At 45.8% G+C, this 22,369-nt stretch overlaps 1 protein-coding gene across 5 annotated transcripts in view; it reads left to right on the plus strand.

Moving 5' to 3' along the window:
- CFLAR (CASP8 and FADD like apoptosis regulator) overlaps positions 1 to 22,369 on the plus strand; it is a 34,443-nt gene that overhangs the window by 5,060 nt on the left and 7,014 nt on the right. For 3 of the 5 annotated variants that reach the window (XM_077829651.1, XM_077829653.1, XM_077829654.1), the window contains 8 exons: positions 5,606 to 5,676; positions 6,191 to 6,789; positions 12,574 to 12,679; positions 13,690 to 13,825; positions 14,288 to 14,382; positions 15,427 to 15,478; positions 17,288 to 17,349; positions 19,122 to 19,200. In XM_077829651.1, the coding sequence (XP_077685777.1) occupies positions 6,497 to 6,789; positions 12,574 to 12,679; positions 13,690 to 13,825; positions 14,288 to 14,382; positions 15,427 to 15,478; positions 17,288 to 17,349; positions 19,122 to 19,200 (823 nt within the window). In that variant the 5' untranslated portion in view covers positions 5,606 to 5,676; positions 6,191 to 6,496. Of the gene's footprint in view, positions 1 to 5,605; positions 5,677 to 6,190; positions 6,790 to 12,573; positions 12,680 to 13,689; positions 13,826 to 14,287; positions 14,383 to 15,425; positions 15,479 to 17,287; positions 17,350 to 19,119; positions 19,201 to 22,369 lie in introns of those variants that run through there. The other 2 variants (XM_077829655.1, XM_077829656.1) reach the window with 2 other exon arrangements.

Here is a 22,369-nt window from a genome sequence, read left to right on the forward strand (position 1 = left end):
TTTAAATAATCCTGGGAAGACTGGGGAAGTCCCTGATGACTGGAAGAAAGGAAACGTTGTACCAGAATTTAAACAGGGTGAACAGGATGACCTGGGTAACTAGAGGCCTGTCAGACTGACATCAATCCTGGGCAAGATAATGGAGCAGCTGATATGGGACTCGATTAGTAGAGAATAAAAGGAGGGTAATGTAATTAATGCCAATTAATGTTTCCATAAACACCCTGGGTTTATGGAAAATAGATACTGTCAGACTAATTTTTTTTATGAGATTATAAGTTTGGTTGATAAAGGTAATAGGGTTGATGTAATAGACTTCTGTAAGGCATTTGATTTGATACTACAGCCCATTTTGATTGAAAAACTAGAACTATATAAAATTAACATGGCACATATTAAATGGATTAACTCGGGTGGGCAAACTATGGCCCGTGAGCCGGATCCAGCCCACCAGCCATTTTAATCCAGTCCTCAAGCTCCCGCTGGGGAGCAGGGTCTGTGGCTTGCCTCGCTCTGGTGCTCCAGCCGGGAGCAGTATTGGGGGCTGCTCCATGCAGCTCCCGGATTCAGAGTTGGGGGCCGCTCCACACGCCTCCTGGAAGCAGCGGCATGTCTCTTCTCCGGCTCCTACACATAGGGGCAGCCAGGGGACTGCGCACTGCCTCCACCCCAAGCACCACCCCCGCAGCTCACATTGGCCAGGAACAGCAGCCAATGGGAGCTGCAGGGGTGGCGCCTGTGGATGGGGCAGCGTGCAGAGCTGCCTGGCTGCGCCTCCACATAGGAGTTGGAGAAGGGACATGCCGTTGTTTCCAGTAGACGCTTGAGGTAAGCTCTGCCCTGAGCCTGCACCCCTGAGTCTCTCCATGTGCCCCAGCCCTGATCCCCCTCCTGCCCTCTGAACCCCTCGATCCCAGCCTGGAGCACCCTTCTCCACCCCAAACCTCTCATCTCCAGCACCACCCCCGAGCCCTCACCCCCGCCACCTTACTCCCCCTCCCCAGCCCAGAGCCCCATCCCGCATCCTGAACTCCTCATTTCTGACCCCACCCCAGAGCCCGCACCCCCGACCAGAGCCTTCACCTCTTCCCGCACCCCATTTCCGGTTTTGTGAGCATTCATGGCCCGCCATACAATTTCTATTCCCAGATGTGGCCCTCAGGCCAAAAAGTTTGCCCACCCCTGGATTAACTGATAGGTCTCAAAATGTAATTGTAAATGGTAAATCACCATTGAGCTGGTACATTCCTAGTGGGGTCCTGCAGGAATCAGTTCTGTGGCCTATGCTTTTTAACATTTTTATCAATGATAAAAAAACCTAGAAAACACAAAATCATCACTGATAACATTTGCAGATGATACAAAAATCGGGGGCATGGTAAATAAGGAAGAGGACAGGTCATGGATACAAAGCGATCGGGATTGTTTGGTAATCTGGTTCCTCTTTTGTGATATCATCTTCGCAGTAGATGTTTAATTTATATATAAATTAAATCAGCTTGAAGTACTAATCTGCAGTTTTGCATGATGAGCACATGACAGACAGTCTAGTAAATGTGGGAGTTCATGATGTAGAAATAGCATAAAAAGCCATCTAAAGCAAATCTCAGTGGAAGTATATGAATAATCCTTTTGCATGTTTGAAATCTGAGCTCTGTTGGGAAGTACCTTTTTAGTAAGCTTCACAAATATGTGTAGGTTAGGATCTTTCAAAAGAGCCTAAGGGAACTAAACTCCCAGATCCCCTTGAAATTAAACAGGAGTTGGATGCCAGATTCCCTTAGGCTCTTTTGAAAATCCCATTTTTAGCTGTTAAGAACGGTGTCTTTCAGAGGCAGGTACCATTGGTGCCAGCACCCCCTTGGCTGCTCTGTGTTCAAAAAAAAAAAAAAAAAAATCACTCTGTTTCCTCCTTCCTCTATGGAATTCCCACAATTTTTTGGTTTTGGTTTGAAGAATAAAAACCTGTTATAAACCTTTTTCCCCGACAGAAAACTGTGCAAATCACTTTCTGGTGTATTGGGGGGGGGCATTCCTCAGCCCTCATCGAGACCTGAAGATGCCCCATCTCCCATGCCAACCCCTAAAAAACATTAGGTGTGGGTGGATGTTTATTTATGAGTAGGTATGTCTGGGTGTGCGTGTGTGTGTTTGTGTGTGTGTGTTTATAAAAATTAGAGCTGGTCAAAAATGCAAATTTTTGCCCCAAAATCCTGGTTTTTGTCAAAAAAATTGGATATTCAAATTTGTTCAACCAGTTATAATAAAAAAAATTATCCCACACATTTGAAAGAGTTCTGTTGAGAGGAAGTGTCAGCTTCCACTGAAATACAAGCATTTATAGACTTGTGTGTTGATTACTGGCCTAGGAGATCACCTATTTTCTACCTGTGCCACTGTGGTAGAGGCAGCCCTAGGGTTAATTTTCTCACCGCATTGTCAGCAGACAGAAATGAAACAGCTTGTGTTTCATTTCTCTGGGTTCCTAAATGGTGGACGTGATGGGGAAAAGTGTTGTATTGTGGTCTCTCCATTGTAGCTTTCAATATGCAGAAACATTAAAGCATACCAGAGGCTTTGCAGTCAAGTGTTGGGGTTTCCTGGTGTTGTACCGTAGTGGAAATACTGTGGCTGTATATTTTCCCTACATGTTTACTTCTAGTGCAGTGTACGTATACAATGCTCTTATGAATACATGAAGTACTGAGTGCTGATTTTCAGAGCAGTGGTTCCCAAGGTTTTTACTAAGGTAACCCAACAGTTGCATTCTGTCTTTTTTGGGGACCTGCCATTACTGCTGCCACCCTTCTCAGCCCTCCAGTCCCTTGCTCCCCGCTTTTCAGCTCTCTGCTCCCCTCTTCCCTCCCTTCTCAGCCCAAGTTCTCTGCTCAGCTCCACCCAGCCCACTTGCTCTTACTCTCCCAGCCTTGGGCCCTCTCTCCCTGGAGCTGGGCCATGATAGCTACCAGGCTCGCTGGCTCAGGCTGCTTCCTCCGTGCAGCTGCCCAGATCCTGCTCCCCACACCTCTGCCCGCTGTCCAGTGGAAGCAGGATCCGGGCAGCAGCAGCGCTGAGGAAGTGGCCAGAGCTAGCGAGAGGACAGTTAGCACACTGTCCCTGCCCTGCATGTGCCCGGAAGGTGCTTCCTCTGTGCTGCCACCAGGATCCAGCTCCCCAGGCCACGGTCTGCTGCCCAGGGGAAGTGAGAGGGGTGAGGAAGGCACCTCTGGAGCACGTGCGGGGCAAGGAGAGGTTGCTGACTACCAGTTTGCTGGCTCCGGCTGCTGCCCGAATCCCACTCCCCAGCCTGCTGCCCAGGAAAAGTCAGAGATGGGGGAGAGGGGATTTCCGGGAAATGCAGAATCCACCAGGACCAGGGGTGGGCAAACTTTTTGGCTCGAGGGCCAGATTGGGGAATAGAAATTGTATGGCCATGAATGCTCACAAGATTGGAAATGGGGAGTGGGTGTGGTCTCTGGGGTGGGGCCAGAAATTAGGAATTCAGGGTGCAGGCTGAGGTGGGGGAGTGGAGAGTGGGGGCAGAAGGCGGGCTCTGGGGCGGTGCTGGGGATGAATTTGGGGTGTAGGAGGTTGCTCCAGGCTGGGATCAAGGGGTTCAGAGGGCAGGAGGGGGATCAGGGCTGGGGTTGGGGTGCAGGAAGGGGTGCAGGCTCCTGCTGGGGGTGCGGGCTCTGGGGTGGGGTTGGGGTTGAGGGGTTTGGGGTGCAGGAGGGTGCTCTGGGCTGAGATCAAGGGGTTTGGAGGGTGGGAGGGGGATCAGGGCTGGGGCAGGGGCACGCAGAGAGGCTCAGGGGTACAGGCTTAGGGCAGTGCTTACCTCAAGCCGCTCCTGGAAGCAACGGCATGTCCCTTCTCCAGCTCCTATGTGGAGTCATGGCCAGGCGGCTTTGCACGCTGTCCTGTCTGCAGGCGCCACCCCTGCAGCTCCCATTGGCTGCAGTTCCCAGCCAGTGGGTGTCGCGGAGGCAGCTACTGGGGTGGGGGCTGTATGCAGAGCGGAGCCTCCCGGCTTCCCCTACGCGTAGGAGCCAGAGGGTAGACATGCCGCCGCTTCCAGGAGCCATGTGAAGCGGCCCTCGACTCTGCTCCCCGGCTGGAGCGCCAGAGCTGCTGCTTCCGGGAGCTGTGTGGAGCAGCTCCAAACCCTTCTTCCCGGCTGAAGCGCCAAAGTGCCAGGGTGGGGCAAGCCCCAGACCCCGCTCCCCAGCAAGAGCTTGAGGGCCAGATTAAAATGTCTGGTGGGCCGGATGCAGCCTGCGGGCCATAGTTTGCCCACCCCTGACCTAGACCCTTCCTGTGACCCACCGGTAGATAAGGACCCACTGTTCGGGAAACACTGTTTTAGAGAGTCTGAGCACTTAGCGGTCTCATTGATTTCTGTTGCAGTTCAGTGCTGAAACCTCAGGCTTTGTTGGGGATTGGAAACTTGATTATAAATAATTTAGATCTCATCTACACTGCAAAATGGAGTTGTGTTTTAGCTTTGTTGTAACTGGATCTCCCAACAGGTGTTTGGCCTTGTCTCTGCTAGTTTTTCTCCTCCAATTTCCTATTACTGCTTCCACAGGTTGGCTCTATCGTGCAGACAAGGTGCCTGCAACCAATGCCATTGTAATCCTTATGTTGTCTAGACCTGTGCTCCTAGGGTTGGTGACACACCAGCAGCTGTTCCTGTTGTTGCTACCACCCCTGCTCAGGACATTGGAAGTCTGAGGTTATAAAAAGTCAAATGGAGACACAGTCTTTGGCTCTACAGAAAATATGGGTCATTGTGTACAGTGGAACATATAGCTGAATGAGACCTTGCACTGGGAACTTGATTAGTTCTTTGTAGTGGTTTGGCTTGTGGGTTTAATTGGCCTTTATTTTTATTCGTGTATGAGATGTGAGGCACAGGTGTTTACATGAAAGAGATGTATTGTTTTTAACAAGGGTCTGCAAGGGAAGAAAATTGCTTCCAGCTGGGTTTCTCTGATCTACTTTGAACTGGCTGGAAGCAGTATATATTATCTGTTCACCATTTCTGGAGCCGTGACTTCCAAAGTCTGTGGCAAAGGACTGAAAAGCACAGCAGCAGCTTTAAACACGATAGGTAGAATTCTCAAAAGCCGTTAGGTGCCTAAGTCACTTAAGTCCGACTGACTTTCACTTCAGAGAAAAGTACATTGGAAAATAGCTATCTACCTAGCTACGTACATGGCAATGGAGTACCTCACAAACACTGATGCATTTACTCTCACCCTATTCTTGTGGGGTAGGAAAGGCCTATTACCCCATTTAATAGATGGGGAACTGAGACAGTGGGTGACGAAGACACTTGGCCAAGAGCTGTGTGGCAGGAACAGGAAGGAGAAACCCTGGTCTCCAGAAACTCAGCCCAGTTCCTTAACCAAATACTATTCTTACACTCTGAATATTCAAGACATCTTTGAAAATGGTGAGGCATTAACAGGTTAAAGAAAAGTAAATGCATGCTATTAAAAATGCAGCACAAGGCCCACCTGCACCTTCAAAGATTTATTATAAGTTTGTGTTGGACTTCTTTTTAAGTAAAAGAAAAACCTTTTTAAAAACTCATTTACAGTGGACCCTCCCTAACTGGAATCAGCAACTAAGAGAACCCACCATGGATTACTGGATTTCATGAACTGACCAGTAAGTGAGCCTGGTGTTTATGCTGATAAGCAAGGATAATACATCATAAAATATACTTTGCGCCTCTATTTTGACAAGTGTGCTTTATGTTTAATGTATTTACACTAGTCTATGTTATGCTAGCTAATATGTGCTGTGAATACTAGATATGTTCTGTAGTACACTTTTTAAAAGTACCTCTTAATAACCAGTACTAAGTACTGTCTTAGTAACAAGAGACTTCACTACACCTGTTGGCTGTTAAACTTTTGCAGGAAAGTGCACTGAGACTTTTTTTCTTTGTTTCTTTTGTGAGAATGATTGGGTTTAGATTTTTTAATTTTATGGCTCTGAACTTTTCATGTTCTAAAACAATTTGAACACTCACTGTTCTCATTTGTGGGCTGTTGTTTTTTGTTTCACTTCCTTTGGAATTTACAGATTTGCGTAATTAATAGTGCTTTACTTAAATGGATCTTCCATTCTCTGCTGATACTGATCTATCATGTACTTTTTTTTTATTCATAATGAACAGCTTGGGGAACCCCTTCACGAATACTGGACCTTTGTAAGTAGGATCAGCATTTTGACCGGAACTTGAATGCCTCAAAGATTGAAGTGCAGCAGGAACTTGGATTACTTGAAAGGTTGCTCAGTAAATCATCAATTCAAGCAGGGCCTGTAATTTTTTTTTTTTCAACAGAATTTCTCTATTTAAAAACATCTGATTAAGATCAACAACGAACCACATGTTCTGTTGCAAATGGACTTCATGACATGTTGGCTTCCTGCTTAAAACACAAAAAGAGGGCAGATAAACTTAAAGGGACAGCAGCTTGTGATGACAAAGTGCCAAGTGCCAGCTGCCCTCATTCACCAGATCGAGCAGGAATTGGACGAAGATGAAAAGGAGATGATGTTTTTCCTGTGCCGGGATCTGGTTCCTGATTTATCTAATACAGACATCAGGGATCTCCTGGGGGTGCTGAATGAGAAGGGAAAGCTGCCATTGGGCTTGTCTGAGCTGTTATACAGAGTGAGGAGGTTTGACTTGCTGAGGAGGGCCCTGAGGACAGAGAGAACAGCAGTGGAGACTGATTTGGCCAGGTATCCTAGAATGGTCTCTGATTACAGGTAATTTGTCTGTTTCACTTTTCAAGAGTAACTTTTTGTTGTTATTGGTTTAATATAAATTATGGGTAAAAGAGTAGCAGAAAAGAGGATCACATAGCGGTATAATAAAAAGGAAAAGGAGTACTTGTGGCACCTTAGAGACTAATCAATTTATTTGAGCATGAGCTTTCGTGAGCTACAGCTCACTTCATCGGATCCGATGAAGTGAGCTGTAGCTCACGAAAGCTTATGCTCAAATAAATTGATTAGTCTCTAAGGTGCCACAAGTACTCCTTTTCTTTTTGCGAATACAGACTAACACGGCTGCTACTCTGAAACCGTTCTAATAAAGACGCTCTCCGAAGTTTGATCCCTACATCCAGCCTACCAGTTTCTTAGAAGTAGTGGTGTTAAAAGTGTGTGGCTTCATATTTAACAGAGGGGAACTATATACATTAAACACTAGGTACCTATATGATTTATATAGCTAGAAGGAAGAGCAGTGGTGATGAATAGATAGACAAGACCCTCTACAGCATCATCATATTTAGTGACCCCCATTCATCATTGTCCATTCATTCTAAACCAGGCCACGTAAACCTACAGTGCAGGATTGTCTCCAGCAGCATATCTCCCAGTGCTTTGTCCTGTCTGTCTAGTTTTAAATGTTCTTAGTGAAGGGCCTTCCTCCACTTTCCTGGGAGACTCTCTTCCACAGACAAACACTTGCCTCTGTCAGGAAGTTTGTCCTGCTACTCACCCGGTGTGACTTTAGCTTTTGTGGGTGTGGTGGGCTCATTGTTGAAGAGGAAATGCTGAAAACCCAGCTGGTTTGTTTATTAAAACAGTGCTTTTGCTAAAGGGGAGTTCTCCTTACATACCATGTACCCCCATTTTGGCTATGGTACGTGCTAAGAGGAACCTCATTACCCCCAGCAGTGACTATCACATAGTCGTTCTGAATGGAGGTGCCCAGACTTTTGCCCACATTTTCATTTTGGGATACTTTTTCCTGGTTTAATTCTTACTATATCCCTTGCAGCAACTGAGATGCTGCATTAAGTAAAGCTCAACCTGCATCAATTACAGTACGTTGAAGGGTGCCAGAGTGCAATTCTCACTGCACTCCCCATCTTCCTAAAGAGGCAGAGACTAGCATTTCCACGATGCTTCACACCCCAGCCATACTGAGGAATCAGACTCTTAAAGTCGTTCAGGAACCCATGAGTGCCATTGAGCAACATGTACTTAGTCTGGGAGCAAAATCTCATTCCACGGGCAAGTTAGTGATAGGTAGTGGTGGTGTCATCTGATTTGTAAAAAGTGTACAGAATCATAATTTCAGCAGTGTCAACCTTTGCGGCGTGGCAGAGGTGACTTGTTGCTCGACCCAGCTTTCATCTCCTCCCATTGGTGGAAATTTTGATGACACAGTGTCACTGGAATTGGGTTGAGTTGGGCATCATTTGAAAGCCCTTTCTCTCACTAACACAATGGTACTAAATATGACATCCCTAGAACAATTATGTAGATAGATATTCAAGAAACCGTTTAAAAAGCAACACTTTTTTTAATGATACTTTATCACAAGGATGCATTACTTAAATAAAACAGATATTGCTCTTTGGTAATCCTTGGGAAGTTAGCCTTGACATGAAGGACTGAAAACATTTATTCATCCAAGTCATCGTCAGTGTTGCCTCTGTCTAAGGCAGTGGGTCTCAACCTTTCCAGACTACTATACGCCTTTCAAGAGTCAGATTTGTCTCGTGTACCCCCAAGTTTCACTTCAGTTAAAAACTACTTGCTTACAAAAGTATCACAGCACACTATTACTGAAAAATTGTTTACTTTCTCATTTTTACCTTATTTATCAAATAAATCAGTTGGAATATAAATATTGTACTCACATTTCAGTGTAGTATATAGAGCAGTATAAACAAGTCATTGTCTATATGAAATTTTAGTTTGTACTGACTTCACTAGGGTTTTTTATGTAGCATGTTGTGAAACTTGACAAATAACTAGATAAGTTGATGTACCCGCTGGAAGACCTCTGAGTACCCCAGGGGTACATGTACCCCTGGTTGAGAACCACTGGTCTAAGGCACCATTGCTAGACAGGGTGTCACACTGATCCTTGTCTGTCCCACACTGGTTCATCTCTGTATAAGGCAGACTGCTTGTCACATTTTTGCAGGGTGATAAACATCTGGTCTTTGGACAAGAGCATTTGATTAGCTGAAGGATTGATTCAGGAACATATGGTATTTCACATATAATTGATGTTATCTGTCCATCCTCTAAGTCCCATCCGTGCCCAATAGAGGAGGGTAGTTTTGGATCACTTGGTCATTCCAGAGCCATTCCATTGCTTGATGATTTCCCCCCCTTGATACCAAGTGTCAATACATATCTTGTTGGTGACAATTTTGTCTCCATTTGTCTGTTTCTTGGAAAAATATCTGCCAGCATAGCTCTGCAAGTGTCGTAATGTTGGTCTTGAAATGATAAACTCGGCATATGAACTCCACCAAGGGGCTTATGACCTCAACAGCATTGTCTCAGGGCTTGGCTACACTTGCACTTTATACGCAATAAAGCCACTCAGAGCGCTCTACCTTACTCCCCGTCCACACTGGCAAGGCACATAGAGCGCTCTGACTCCCTGGCTAGAGTGCTCCTGGTACTCTACCTTGGCGAGAGGGATAACATCTGTTGCGTATTGGCTGAGACGCCCCAGCGTCAGTGTGAATGAGGAGTTAAGTTACTGCGCTCTGATTGACCACCAGAAACATCCCATAATCCCCTTAAGCCAAGTGGTCACTCTTCCCTTTGTTGAGAAATCGCTGCAGGAATGTGGACGTGGAAGTGCGGTTTTAGACAGCAGCTGCTTATCTGCTTAGACAAACATTTACTGTTTGCTTTGAGTGAGTGAGAGGCGGGGGGTCTGGGGGTCTGAACTTACAAGACAGCGTGCTGACACATTGTCAGCACCCCAAAAACCCTCTCTCTCTGTCCCCCCACATATACACAACACACTCCACCCCACCACCCTCATTTGAAAAACATGTTGCAGCCACTTGAACGCTGGGATAGCTGCCCATAATGCACCGCTTCCAATGCCTCTGCAAGTGCTGCAAATATGGCCACGCCAGTGCACTTGAAGCTGTCCGTGTGGACAGACTGCGGAGCTTTCCCTAGGGCGCTCTCTAAAGGCTGGTTTAACCCAAAGCACTCTACAGCTGCAAGTGTAGCCATAGCCTCAGCTGTTCTGAGCAACTTCAGAATGAGTATTCTGGCTGAATGAGTATTTATTCAGGCGGAATAAATGCCTTCCAGTAAGATAATTTGGACTTTCCAGCCAACCTTCCAGTAATGTCACATCCTGAATGGTCGTAGAAACCTGGCAGGGCAGCAGCTTTTAATGGCCCAAGTGATAGGCACACATCTCTGAGGGATATACAGCGATTCAGTTCTCCCAGGAGCAGGCACAGGAAACAGAATCTTGCAGAAGTCTTGGGTAACGTCTATCGGAGAGCACTAGACCATCTGTGTCTTGCGTAAATATCCAGGGTTTAGTAGCACCTCCCTCTGGCATTGATGGCATACAAGATAATTTTAGTTTCAACCTCCTCAAGGGAACCATGAAGAAATGCCACTGAACAGTACAAGGCATCAGCTTCATTACACCATGCAATGACAAAATTCTTTGAGTAATTCTTCACATGCTGTACTATTTTTCCTGCAAGGTATGCAGTGAGCTTGTCCTTCGTGCAAGTATGAGACAGTAGCTTCTTCATTGTGACACTGGAGATGTTCAGAGAGTCAATGATTTTATACTGGACCAGTGCAATACTGTGGAGTCTCTTCTTACCTTTCGATCATTGACTTACCCGCAGAATTACACCAGACTACATAATTCTGATGTTCAGTTCTTAGGATGGGAGAGAGGGTGTGTAGAAGTTATATAGGGTTGCCAGGTGTCCAGTTTTTGATCGGAACGCCCAGGCGGTACTGTCCGGGCACTAAAAGTCCGGTTGGTGGCGCAGCGGGGCTAAGGCAGGCTCCCTACCCAGTTCCGCGCAGCTCCCGGAAGCAGCAGCATATCTCTCCAGCTCCTAGACACGGGGGAGCCAAGGAACTCGGCGTGCTGCCCCCGTCCCGAGCGCCAGCTCCGCAGCTCTCATTGGCCAGGAACCGAGGTGTGGGGGCGGTGCCTGTGGGCGAGGGCAGCGCACAGAGTCCCCTGGCTACTCCTGTGCATAGGAGCCGGCTTCCCGGGAGCCACCTCAGGTAAGCGCCGCCCGGAGCTTGCACCCCAGCCCTGAACCCCCTCCTGCACCCAAACTCCCTTACAGAGTCCAACCCCCTGCCCCAGCCCCCTTCCTCACCCAAACTCCCTCCCAGAGCCCGCACCCCACACTCCCTGCACACTCCAAACCCCTCGGCCCCAGCCCAGGAGCCCCTTCTGCTCATTTCCAGCCCCACACCAAAGCCCACACCTCCAGCCGAAGCCCTCACACCCTCCTTTACCCCAACCCCGTCCCAGCCTGGAGCCCCTTCCCACACTCCGGAGCCCTCATTTCTGGTCCCACCCTGGAGCCTGCACCTCCTCTCTCACCCCAACCCCTGCCCCAGCCCGCTGAAAATGAGCGGGGGGAGGGGAGGGCGAGCAATGGAGGGAGTGGGGATGGAGTGAGTGTGGGGGGAGGGGTGGGGCGAGGGAAGGGTGTTCAGTTTTCTGCTGTTAGAAAGTTGGCAATCCTAGGTGGACAGGCACCAACAGTGCTGCCTAATGGTTTGGCGGGGTTTTGGCAGGCACCTCCATGTTGAAAGCACAGTCCGTTCCTTCAGTACCCCTGGCACAATGGTTTCCAGTCCTTCCCTTTAGCACAGAGACCTGCTTGGGGCTGGGCACTTGAACACTCAAGGCCTTTCCTGCAGGTGTCTCACCAAGGGGGCTTCAGTCCAGGGTCTACTGCTAGGCAGCTACACTTGACATTTTGGGGTGCTAAACCGTTGCTCTTCCCTGGACCACTTCCTACCCCAGTCCCCTTTTGCTTCCTGGAGTAACTTCCCTAAATCTCTGGCCTGCAATCCCAGTTGTCTGCCTCCCCTCCGTGGGTTTGCCCAGATCTGTGTTGCCAGATCCCAGGCAATGAGCTCCTGGGTAGTAGCATTTTCCCTTCAGAGCAGCCCTGTGCTCCCTTCTGCTGTCTCCCTCTGTACTGCTCTTCTTCACTTTTTAAAGCCCTGGCTCCAGCTGGTACAGTCCAGACTGGGCAGGGCCGGGTGCGCCCAGTCCGTTCCTACCCCATCACAGGGTGCTATCAGAGTTTATCTATACAGCGACTTTTACAGCAATTGTTCAAAAGACTAGGAAGGACTGTAGGAATTGAGTCAATAGGAAATAGTGACACCCATTGGGAGAACATGTCTTCCTGATCCCTCTCCTGCTTTTCTTTAGTCCCCTGAAGCAGTCAGAAGTCATGTAATCGTAACACTTAATGTTATGACTTGGTGGGTTGTAGGTTAACGTGCTCACACATCAAGTCAAAGTCAGAGCCAGGAATATAAACCCACTTCCCTTGATTTCCAGTCTGCTCTCTTAACCACTGGACCCTTCTCCCTACTGAGTGTGTCTTGGAGACTTAGAGAGGTATATGTGTTGATTGCAAGGAATGGATTATTTAATCAGACTGGGGAGCTGGATAAAGCCTGTTTCTGTGAGTTGGACCATTTGAGCAGGACTGGGATATTACTGAAAGCTAATCCTTTGGAAATGGCTGATCTCTTTTGCAGGGTGCTGATGGTAGAGATTAACGAAGAGCTGGATAAAAAAGAAGTGGGTTCTCTCATTTTCCTGCTCAAGGATTATGTGCCACGTATGAAAATGGCAAAAGAGAAGGTAATGCCTACTTTTTGTTTCCATATTGAATTATCTTTTTTGCTCCAAAATGGAAGGGGTAGGTGAATGAGAAACTAAAGGAAAAGGCAAGTTACCAAAATAACATGTGAAACCGGAAGGGAGAGAAAAGAGATGCATAGAAACAATGGAAAAGAGAAGCAGAAATAAGGAATTATGGGCGGGACGATGTTGCATTAAAATCAAATAGGATGGAACAGGAACTAAGATCTAGAGAGATGAGGAGAGGGAAATATGAAGAGTGCTACGCTTAGTGGGACTAGTTGCTGGAAGAAACTCAGAAATAAAGCCTCTCCCCTTAAAAGTTCTGCCATTTGAAAGTATGTGGGATCCAATCCCTCTCCCTCCCAAATGGAGAAAAATATGAATGTAACCATGATTATGGGGATAATGCCCCTTCGTGTTTGTCCCCTAGTTCACATGTTAAACAAACTGGTTTATTTTACCAAAGCAGCTCTTCTTCCATTTGAATCCTGGTTGTGTCTCTCTGGGTGTTCTGAGTCAGAGGGATGCAGTAATTGGGAGATAATTAATCTGTCCTCACAGAGCACAAGTTTAAGAAATTTGTTTTTTTGTCACTGAGGTTTTTCTTGCAGAGAAAAGAGTGGGTGGGGGAAAAAAATACAGATTTCCCAAGGCTTTCATACTCTGTGGCATGTGAGGCAAGGTTCTGCCTGGCTGACTGAGCAGTGGGGAGAAAATGAAAACTGTTTCCTCAAACACTATGATGTGTCTTTGCAACAGCATCACACTCTAGCTTTCAGATAATAAATTGGCATGACACCAAGAATCCTTGCACATTCCAGACTGGCAGCTGTGTGAATGCTTAGGAGGACTTGCATTCGTAGTCTCTGAAGAGTTAAAGGAGAGCCTGCATTATGCCCTGTATCGTTTTGTTGGGCTACTGAGGCTAGACTTGCTCTTCCCAGAGTTTCTGGTAGGGAACAAATTGCTGGCCTTCGAGTTTGTAATGCTTTCTGCTGCTGTCCTAGAGTTTCCTGGCTGTTGTCAGTGATCTAGAGAAACTAAATCTGGTGGCTCCGAATCAGTTGGATTTGATAGAAGACTGTTTGCAGAACATTCATAGGATAGACCTGAAAAAGAAGATCCAGCGGTACAAATGTGAAGGTAAGACACATGTTTTTCACCTCAGTACTGAATAGGGATCATTCAGTCCTCCTAAGAATTGGACACGCTTGGTGATGAAGACACTGGATTACATTTTCGAGGAACTACAGTGTAAAAAAATGCTTAGATATATCACAATACCAAGGACATTCAGAGTGGGGAATATAACTTTTCCCTTCACCTGCTGCACACTAGAATACATGCTACCATTTTGAAGAGCTTTGCAATATGTAGGTACAGTACTACGCCCTTAGGATGGTGATCCAGCTGTGACTGAAAAATTGACTAACTCATTATTAATGATTATTAATCTGTATTGCATTAGTGCCTAGTAGCCCCCAGTCAAGGACCAGGACCCCATTGTGCTGGGCACTGTTGAAACACATACTCATCTTGGGGAGAAGGCTCTGCTTTAATAACCACAGCTAATTTCATCTCTGTATATTTCTGTTCAATTTTCAGCTCTGTCCAACAGTGGTTCTCAGCCAATATATATAAATGCACTTCAGGCATCTCTCCCTAACCTGACTCTCATTGACCCTCCCTACAGTTCAGGGGTAAGTATGCAACAGATCGGCCAGATTCGTGGTTTGTCTGTAAAAGCTGTCAGGAGCAAGAAGAAATTGACCTTCCAAGAAGTTGGGGGATAGAGAAAACTAATTCAGGGCACTTGGTACTGCTAGTAACTGAAATATAATGCATTGCTCAATCTATTTGTGTAGTCCCTTTTACCTGCTGCTTTTTTGGTCCTGATCTAGCACTTGTAACTCAGACAGAACTTCCATTGAAGCTACGAGGGGATGTTTTTTTCCTGAGTTACTAGGACAAGATCAAGCTCTTTATCCTTATGTATGGCTGTGGTACGTCATGGAAAACCTATGGAAAAATACTTTTCCCACTGACTCTTCGAAGCTGAAGGTTTTGGTTTATGTTTTTGGGAAAGGTAACTTTCCTTAGATTTCCCATAAAGTCTATGTTTTGATCAATGATCTTGACTGAATATATGACAAGTCCGTTTGAGATTATTAGGAGTTTATTCTTGTCGTATGTAATTTATCCTAGATTTGCAGCTGGGTCTTGAATATGTTGTCTGACACTGATGTCATGATCATTCCAGCTTTCTTAATATAGCCGTTTCCTCAGAAAGAATTCTTCAATCTTATATATTCTGTAGATTTAATTGTATGAAGTGTATCATAAATATAATACACACTGAAGTGCATAGTACACCCTCCAACACAACTTCAACAATAATGTCCCTTTCTGTTACCAGTTTGGGAAATACACAAAACTAGTTTTCAGAGTTGCTACAGTATAGATACAGCATCCCATTCAATTCAGTTTAACTGCCTGTTGCATGCAAAACGCCTCATTGGCTCACAGTTTTCCATCTCTCTGTGGAGTTGGCTTTGTTTTGACTGAACCTTTGACCAAAGTTTGTGCCTGATGCAGTAAATGTTGCTACTCCTGTATAGTGGATAGAGCTGTTAACTCTTTATTTATAACCTTCTCTTTTTGAAAAATCTTGTGTGATATTTAACAAGGTGTGATTGTACATTTCTGGTAAAAGAGAGAAAATATGCCTTCTTTTTAACTTTTAGATCCAGAACGTGAACAAAGAAAGATCATTAAATGGACAACATGCCATTCAGAGTAAGAACACCCTACCTGTTCTTTCATTAATAAAAAGACCAACTGTGTACTTCTTTGTATTAAGGGACTAGCTTTCAGTGGTGCTGATTACCTGCCACTCCAATTGATTTCAGTTGAAGCTTGTAAGCACTCCATATGAGCACTATTTTTTAATATTTACTCATTTTATTAAATTTTCCAGTGTCCTTCATTTTAAACATTCTTTAAAGCATTTGGGTGACAAACTATCTAACTTATTGAAGTAGAATCTAAGGAAGTAAAAATGACGCTTTACTGTTTAAGATAATAGAATTAGTCTCCTACCATCTATATACCAATGTGGGATACCATCTATATACCAATGTGGGAGATATCACATTAAAATAGGATGTGGTACTATATAAAGCCTGTAGACCTGAGCATTACCCACATAACTGGTGTTTTAACTCTTGATTAGATGTGTCACATAGTTAGACCAAGGATGGGATTCAGTACAAGTACTATGTGGGAATCTAGAGAGGTCAGAAAGACCACAGGAAACATTCCTAGTGAAACAGTTGCAAACTACACGGGGAAAGGAAAGGAATGAGATCCAGTTTACTTTTTGCTGTTAATTTAATGGACTATGCTGCCCATAAAACAATATGGTTGCGTATGTTAAAAATTCATGTAATCAGTGTGCCTATGTGCTGTTTTTCTTGGGTAAAGTTTTGATGAAAATACACAGATCATTTAATTAAGAGGTCTGTTTATGTGGAAAGAGAGAGGGAGAGAACTACAGACGTGGGTGTGGGGGCAATCTTACCTTTGTATTGAAGAAGCAGAACAAAGTAGATTAGATTGGATTTTCAGGCAATTTTTCTGTGTATATTTTGACTTGGGATAAATGAGGAAACCACTGTATTTGTTTCTGTCTCTTTTCATTTATTTCCCTGTAATTTGTAGTGTTTGTAAAATAGTACAATACTTCTAAATTCCCATGGAGTGCAACGACAGAAACGAGAACTGATCCAAAACATATTTCTTATAAGAAAGCCAAGTTAGAAAAAAACAAACCCAAACCAGCTCAGCCAATTAAAGATGAGAGATCTAGGTAATTAGCCTTTTTGAAACAGGGTTAACCATTGTAAAACAAGACATAACTAGGGCTAACTTATTTCCCCACTTCTGGGTTTCCTATATCTATCTGAGCTGGCCCAGAAAAGCAAAGTGAACTCTTAAGTCTGCAACGTGTTACTATCTTGGCTAATTTATTGCTTGTGAAAGGTGCTGAATTGAAGCCCTGGAGACTGATATCCTCTTGTTATCCACCGCACTGGAACAATATGAGCAACAGCAGTGCAGGCATCCCTACACTGCGAGAGCCACGAGCTGCCACTCTAATGGGACCCCTGATTAGGAATGTGCAAGGGTAGCTGTGTTTCCATGTGCCTTTAATCCTTGGCATCTCTGCAGAGCCTGCCAAAAGGGGTGCCAATTAGTGGCAATAAGATGTAGGTTTTATCATGGGCACCGTAGTCCATCAGGAACTAGGCTGAGACCTCCAACTACTTTCACATGTGATGCTTTGCGAACATTCATAGGCCACTGTTCTGCCAGCGCACAATGATTTTCAGTCACTAGTAACATGGGCTAGGTTCACTTGAATTTTTTTGTTTTTTTTAAACATGTAGTATGTATTTGCTCGGATAGGAATTAACAGGGCTGAAGGAGAGAGATGTTGGGTTACTTTTTTATTTAATTTTATTTTGAAAGAAACCTCACTAATATCTGCATACTAAAATATCACGTAAATGCTGAGAATCATTATATTGTGTTCTGTAACCACAGCAGAACCAGTTCACACATCAGTACAGGAATCGGGAGCCACCTCATCTCAGGTGAAAAAAAAGGTATATATACACTTTAGGCTCTTTTGTGACTGATTTTTGAAGAGACATCCTCCATTTCCATGCCTGGAAAAATGCATAATTGCATACTACTTGTGCATTTTTGGCAGGGGATTACTGTATGCTTTATTGTTAGCAAGGGAATACTATTCATGGGGGAATTCTGCACTACTGCGTGCCTGCAAATTTAATGAGCCCTGCAGATTTCTAATTGTGGAGAAAAAAGCTTCTGCCAGAATGTTGCTGCAGTTCTGCCTGTTGCCCACCAGAGGGAGCTTTGGCGATAGCCCTAAGCTGCAGCTCCCTGCCAGTGAAGGGAAGTGCTTGCAGGGCTTGTCAGGCCAGGTCAGGAGACAAGGGCTGTGGGGTGCTGGGGAAGGGGCTTATAAGGGCTAGTGGGGGAGGACAGACTGGGGAAGGGGCTGAATGGGAGTGGAGGCACAGGGCCACGGGGGGAGGGGTACAGAGCTACATAGGGACAGGGGAGTGGCTGGCTGAGGGCACAGAGACGCTTGGGGATGGGGGAGGGATACAGAGACACATGGGGACAAGGGCAGGTATGCCTGACTGAATGGGAGAGGCTGGGGTTAGCCAGGGTCTGCGTGGGGGAAGCTTCCTAACAATCCCCGCCCCCCCCACCAAAAAAAAACCACCACAAAAAAAAAACCATTCCATACTTTTCCCATCCAGACCCAACAACCCTCCAAGTTCACACCCAGGCTCCTTCCCAGCAATCTACTTCCCTCTCCCTCAGCTCCTCCGTTACCCCTGACTCTCCCAAGCCTTTGCACCGCTTCTGAGGGGTGCGGGAAATACGGTTCTGTATTGTAGTTTAAGTGAATTATTACTCAGAGTTCATTATTAATATGCCTAGTAAGGAATCTGTTTGTCAAAAAAAACATTTCCTGAATCTTTTTTGTTGTCTGTATTGTTACAGACATACTTGCTGACAGGTATTTTGAAATAAATGATCAAAAATAATTGAAACTGGTGTGATGATATTGTGTTATTTTGACAAATAAAATATACATAATTTTAAATTTTTTGTTGCAAAATTTAAAATTTTTTTTGGCACAGAATTCCACCAGGAATAGAATATCTGTAGCAAAGTGGTGGTAAACTTGTTAAAGGGGAGGGATTGAGTGAACTGAACTGTAGTTTTTCCACAAGATGACTGCTCGGTAAGGAAATACATGTTATTGTAATTAACCATGCCACTGCAGGTGTATAGAACACACAGTTGTTCCACTTCCTTTTAGTGTGGCAATAAAAAGTTGTCCAAGTCCCATTGTGTACAGAGAGAATTGACAGTCTCTCCATCAGGGTCATTGCTGTGAATGGCCATATGATTAAGAAGATTCTTCTTAAGTTAAAGATCTGTCTGCAGTAAACAGCTTTGCAATCAAACTTGCCCCAACTTTCCTAGAAAGTCTGGGTCACACTCCGCATTTGTTTATGGCTTATGATGCAACTCCATTAAAGATAGTGAGATTGCATGGAGTGAGGGGCCAAACCAAGGTAATAGCAGTGCCAAATAAAAACCATGCATCAATGCCTCCGGAACCTTTCCCATCACAGAAGTGAAGTATGTCAGTTAGAGGGACAGCTGCAGCACCTCCACATACATTTCTGCCAGCCACTTTGTGCACAGCCCACAGGGTGAGAGAGGGAGGGGGCAGCTCTGTGTGGGAAGGGGGTTAAAAAGGAGAAGGTCTGTGCACTGGAGGAGAGAGAGCGCAGCAATGAAATAGATATTTGCTCTTTTGCTTTTCTAGGTGTACGATGATCAGTACAGAATGCAGAGTCGGCCTTTGGGAATATGCCTGATTATAGATTGCATTGGCAATGACACAGGTGGGTCTCAAGAACATAAAATTCTTTGCAGCTCTACTCTGCAGCATGTACAATATTGTAATGTAAGGATTATGATTGGCCAGACTACATTCCGAGTGTGCAAGTGTGTGTTGCAAAACAAAGGTCAGGTCTCATTGGTCATCTGGTCTAAAATGTTGTTATTTGGTACTATTATTTGGTGGTGGTTTGGTTTTACAGTAGTGGCTAAAGGGCCCAGCTGAGATTAGCAGCACATTGCCCTCCGTGCTGTAAATACACATAGCAAGAGAGTCTCTGCCCCAAAGATCTTAAGCTGTAAATAGACCAAGAACAGACCAAGAGGAAGAAAAAGGGTGGAGTCTCTGGGAGGGAGTGACTTGCTCAAGATCTCACATCAGGGGCAGGCATAGAATGGAAGTTTCTTACTGCTTTTAAAAATAAAAGCAATAGTGCACTTCAAACAGTGTGCTTACATTGGACAGCACGTGTCTTGAGTAGCTGAAGGCACAGAACCTTTTATTCATAACACACCTGGGTTTCTGTCATATCTCAGCTTAGCAGAAGCTGATATCACAGCTTTAGAGGGGAAGGAACTGGTTTCTTTAATTTCCTCTTGACATTTTTGGAAGCATTTACATGTAAAGTTGAATTCCATAAATACCCAGGTTAAAGTTTGCATTTTTCAGACAGTCTTTTGAAAAGGTCCATGTGACAGACTCTTGCGTAAGCAAAAATCTCTCTAGGGCTTGAATCATGCCAGTGGAATACACGAGTGGCTAAAAACAGAAAACAGAGAGTGCTTGCAATCAGCACCAATTCAAGGCTAAGGGCAGGTGGAAGGAGGGGGTTTGTGAGCAGCTCTTTGCTGTTCCTTATTATTAATGGTCTAAGCGGACAGACCATCTTTCTATAATGCTTACACTTTTCTTCACACAATATTTGGAGAATAGTAACTGCAAACATGGAGACGCAGCAGGATCTGAATCTGGCAGGCAAGTGGCATCTTAGGCTGACAGATGTAAAACAAGAAATTCTGATAGCCACCATATGGGGATTCTTGGAACTAGAAGTCATAGGCGGTGGAACTAGGAGCAATGGCGTAGCCAGGTGGAGCGAACAGGGGCAGCGGACATAAAAAAGGGTGCCACTCGCTTGTACACACCGGGCGGCGCTCTGGGTCCTCGGCGGCCCTGAAGGACCCCGCCACCGAAATGCCGCCGAGGACCCAGAGTGAGTGAAGGCCCCCACCGAGCCGGAGTGCGTGAAGGCCCCTGCCGCTGAAGACCCGGAGCACCGCCGGGTGAGTAAAAATTTTAAAAAGGCACCTATAAATTGAAAAGGCGCCACTGGTGCCCAGAGGGGGAGCGGCTGCTCCCCCCGGCTACGCTACCTGCTAGGAGTGCTGGGGGTCCTGCTGTGCACCCTGGCTTGATGTGGGTTCCATCATATACGGGGTTTACAGTTCAGTTCAGTGGCTCTCAGCACCCCCACTGTCCAAATTGTGCTAGCACCCATGCTAGAAGGGACCCAAGGCCTTACCCTGGTGCAAAAGGGAGAGTGAAGGGAAGGTTCTCTGAATTTTACTGTATACGAGTTTCCGCAGCTACAGCTTGTGTGGCATCCTTCGAGATTGCTGTGCCTTTCCACTCTTCTAAAGGGAGGCAGAAGTTGAATAGGAAAAAAGGGATTTGTTCAGAGCCATGAAGGGAGAAGGCCTTGCCTACATTCCTGATGCTTGAACCACCTGTGGTAAAATTAAAGAAAAGACTAGAAGGAGGGGCCTGTGTAAATGATTATGCAGCTGTGAAAGTGGCCACATAATCATCTCTGTGGCACATAACATGAGCTGGTGGCCGTCTGAGTTTGAAGACAGCCTGAAATAATAGTTTTGAGAGAAGCGTGAGCTACTCATTCAATGGGATATTCATGCTGACACCTAATTATGTGAATTTAAATGTGAACATTAACTATTTCACTGCTCATCCTTTTAGCAGGAAAAAGGCTAATGTATATCTCTGGTGTTCAAGTTCGTGGCAGTGAACCGGGATGACCTTGCCTTCTAAAGGGCTTGGGGCTCAGCTGCACCTCTGCCAGGCTTAGCCCACTTCCCCAGGTGGAGGGACCAGTCAGGAAAGGGCCCGTGAGGAAGCCTAGGCTGAGGAGCTCTTAGGGAGAAAGCCTGGGAGAACAGCCTGCAGCGAGCAGGAGCCAGTGAGGAAGGCCACATGGGAGGGAATCCCGCTAGGAGGAAAACTTCAGCAGGGATAGGACTGAGAACCCTGCAGTAAGGGTATCAGCCACTAGGAAGGGAGGGGAGAAGGTCTGTATTGCATGAGCTTGGTTCATAGCCAGACTCCCCAGAGTGGAGGGCTATTGGGCAAACACCCATGTGTGAGTCTGGGTAACTGGGCAAAAAAGGGAAACAGAGTTAGGGCAGGGCCTGAAGTGAGATCGTGTACGTCCCTGCTCCGGTTAAATATCTGGGCAGCTGGTTGCTCTGGTGGAGACAAAATTATTCAACCCTCCATCTCCTCCCCCCAAAATGGGGAATGAAAGGTGAGGGAACCCTCCCCACAACCAACAGCCCCACTGACTCTTGCTTCCAAAATCTCTGGCTCTCATTCCCCTCCCAACAGCTCCCACTGCACTGTTAGCGTTGGCAATACTAAAACCTGTGGCATGTGGAAAATGTGAAGGCTGCATAAACAGAACTGAATTTAATCTCAGAATAAGGAGTATAAGGGACGGATACTCTGCAGGTGAGAGTTGTGTGTGTGTTCATAGTGAATGAACTAAAGGTCACGCTACAGAATTACCACTTTGCTGTGCTGGAAGCTCCCTCCTGCAAGCCTCAGGAGTGGGGAGCTGTGTGTGGCAGCAGGCTTGGGTTGGTATACAGAAGATGGGAGGGGTGGAGGGCTAAAGAGATCCTCTACTCCCATGATAAGGAGGTCAGTGAGGAAAAACCAGATGCACTTAAATTGGCGGCAGATGGAGGTGGAGGCAGAGGAGTGGGCTCTTAAGGTGTGGAGGAATTGAGGCTGTTTTTGGCCCTGCATGCAGTCCTGCTCTTTGTGGCCCAATTTAGCAAAGTACTTACTGTAATCCTACTTACTTCAGTGGAATTTAGGCATGGGCTTAGCTTTAAGTGTGTGCTGAAGCGCTTTGCTGAATAGGATGGTTTGTTGAA

Source organism: Eretmochelys imbricata, chromosome 11, assembly GCF_965152235.1.
Source record: "Eretmochelys imbricata isolate rEreImb1 chromosome 11, rEreImb1.hap1, whole genome shotgun sequence".
NCBI classification, from domain to species: Eukaryota; Metazoa; Chordata; order Testudines; family Cheloniidae; genus Eretmochelys; species Eretmochelys imbricata.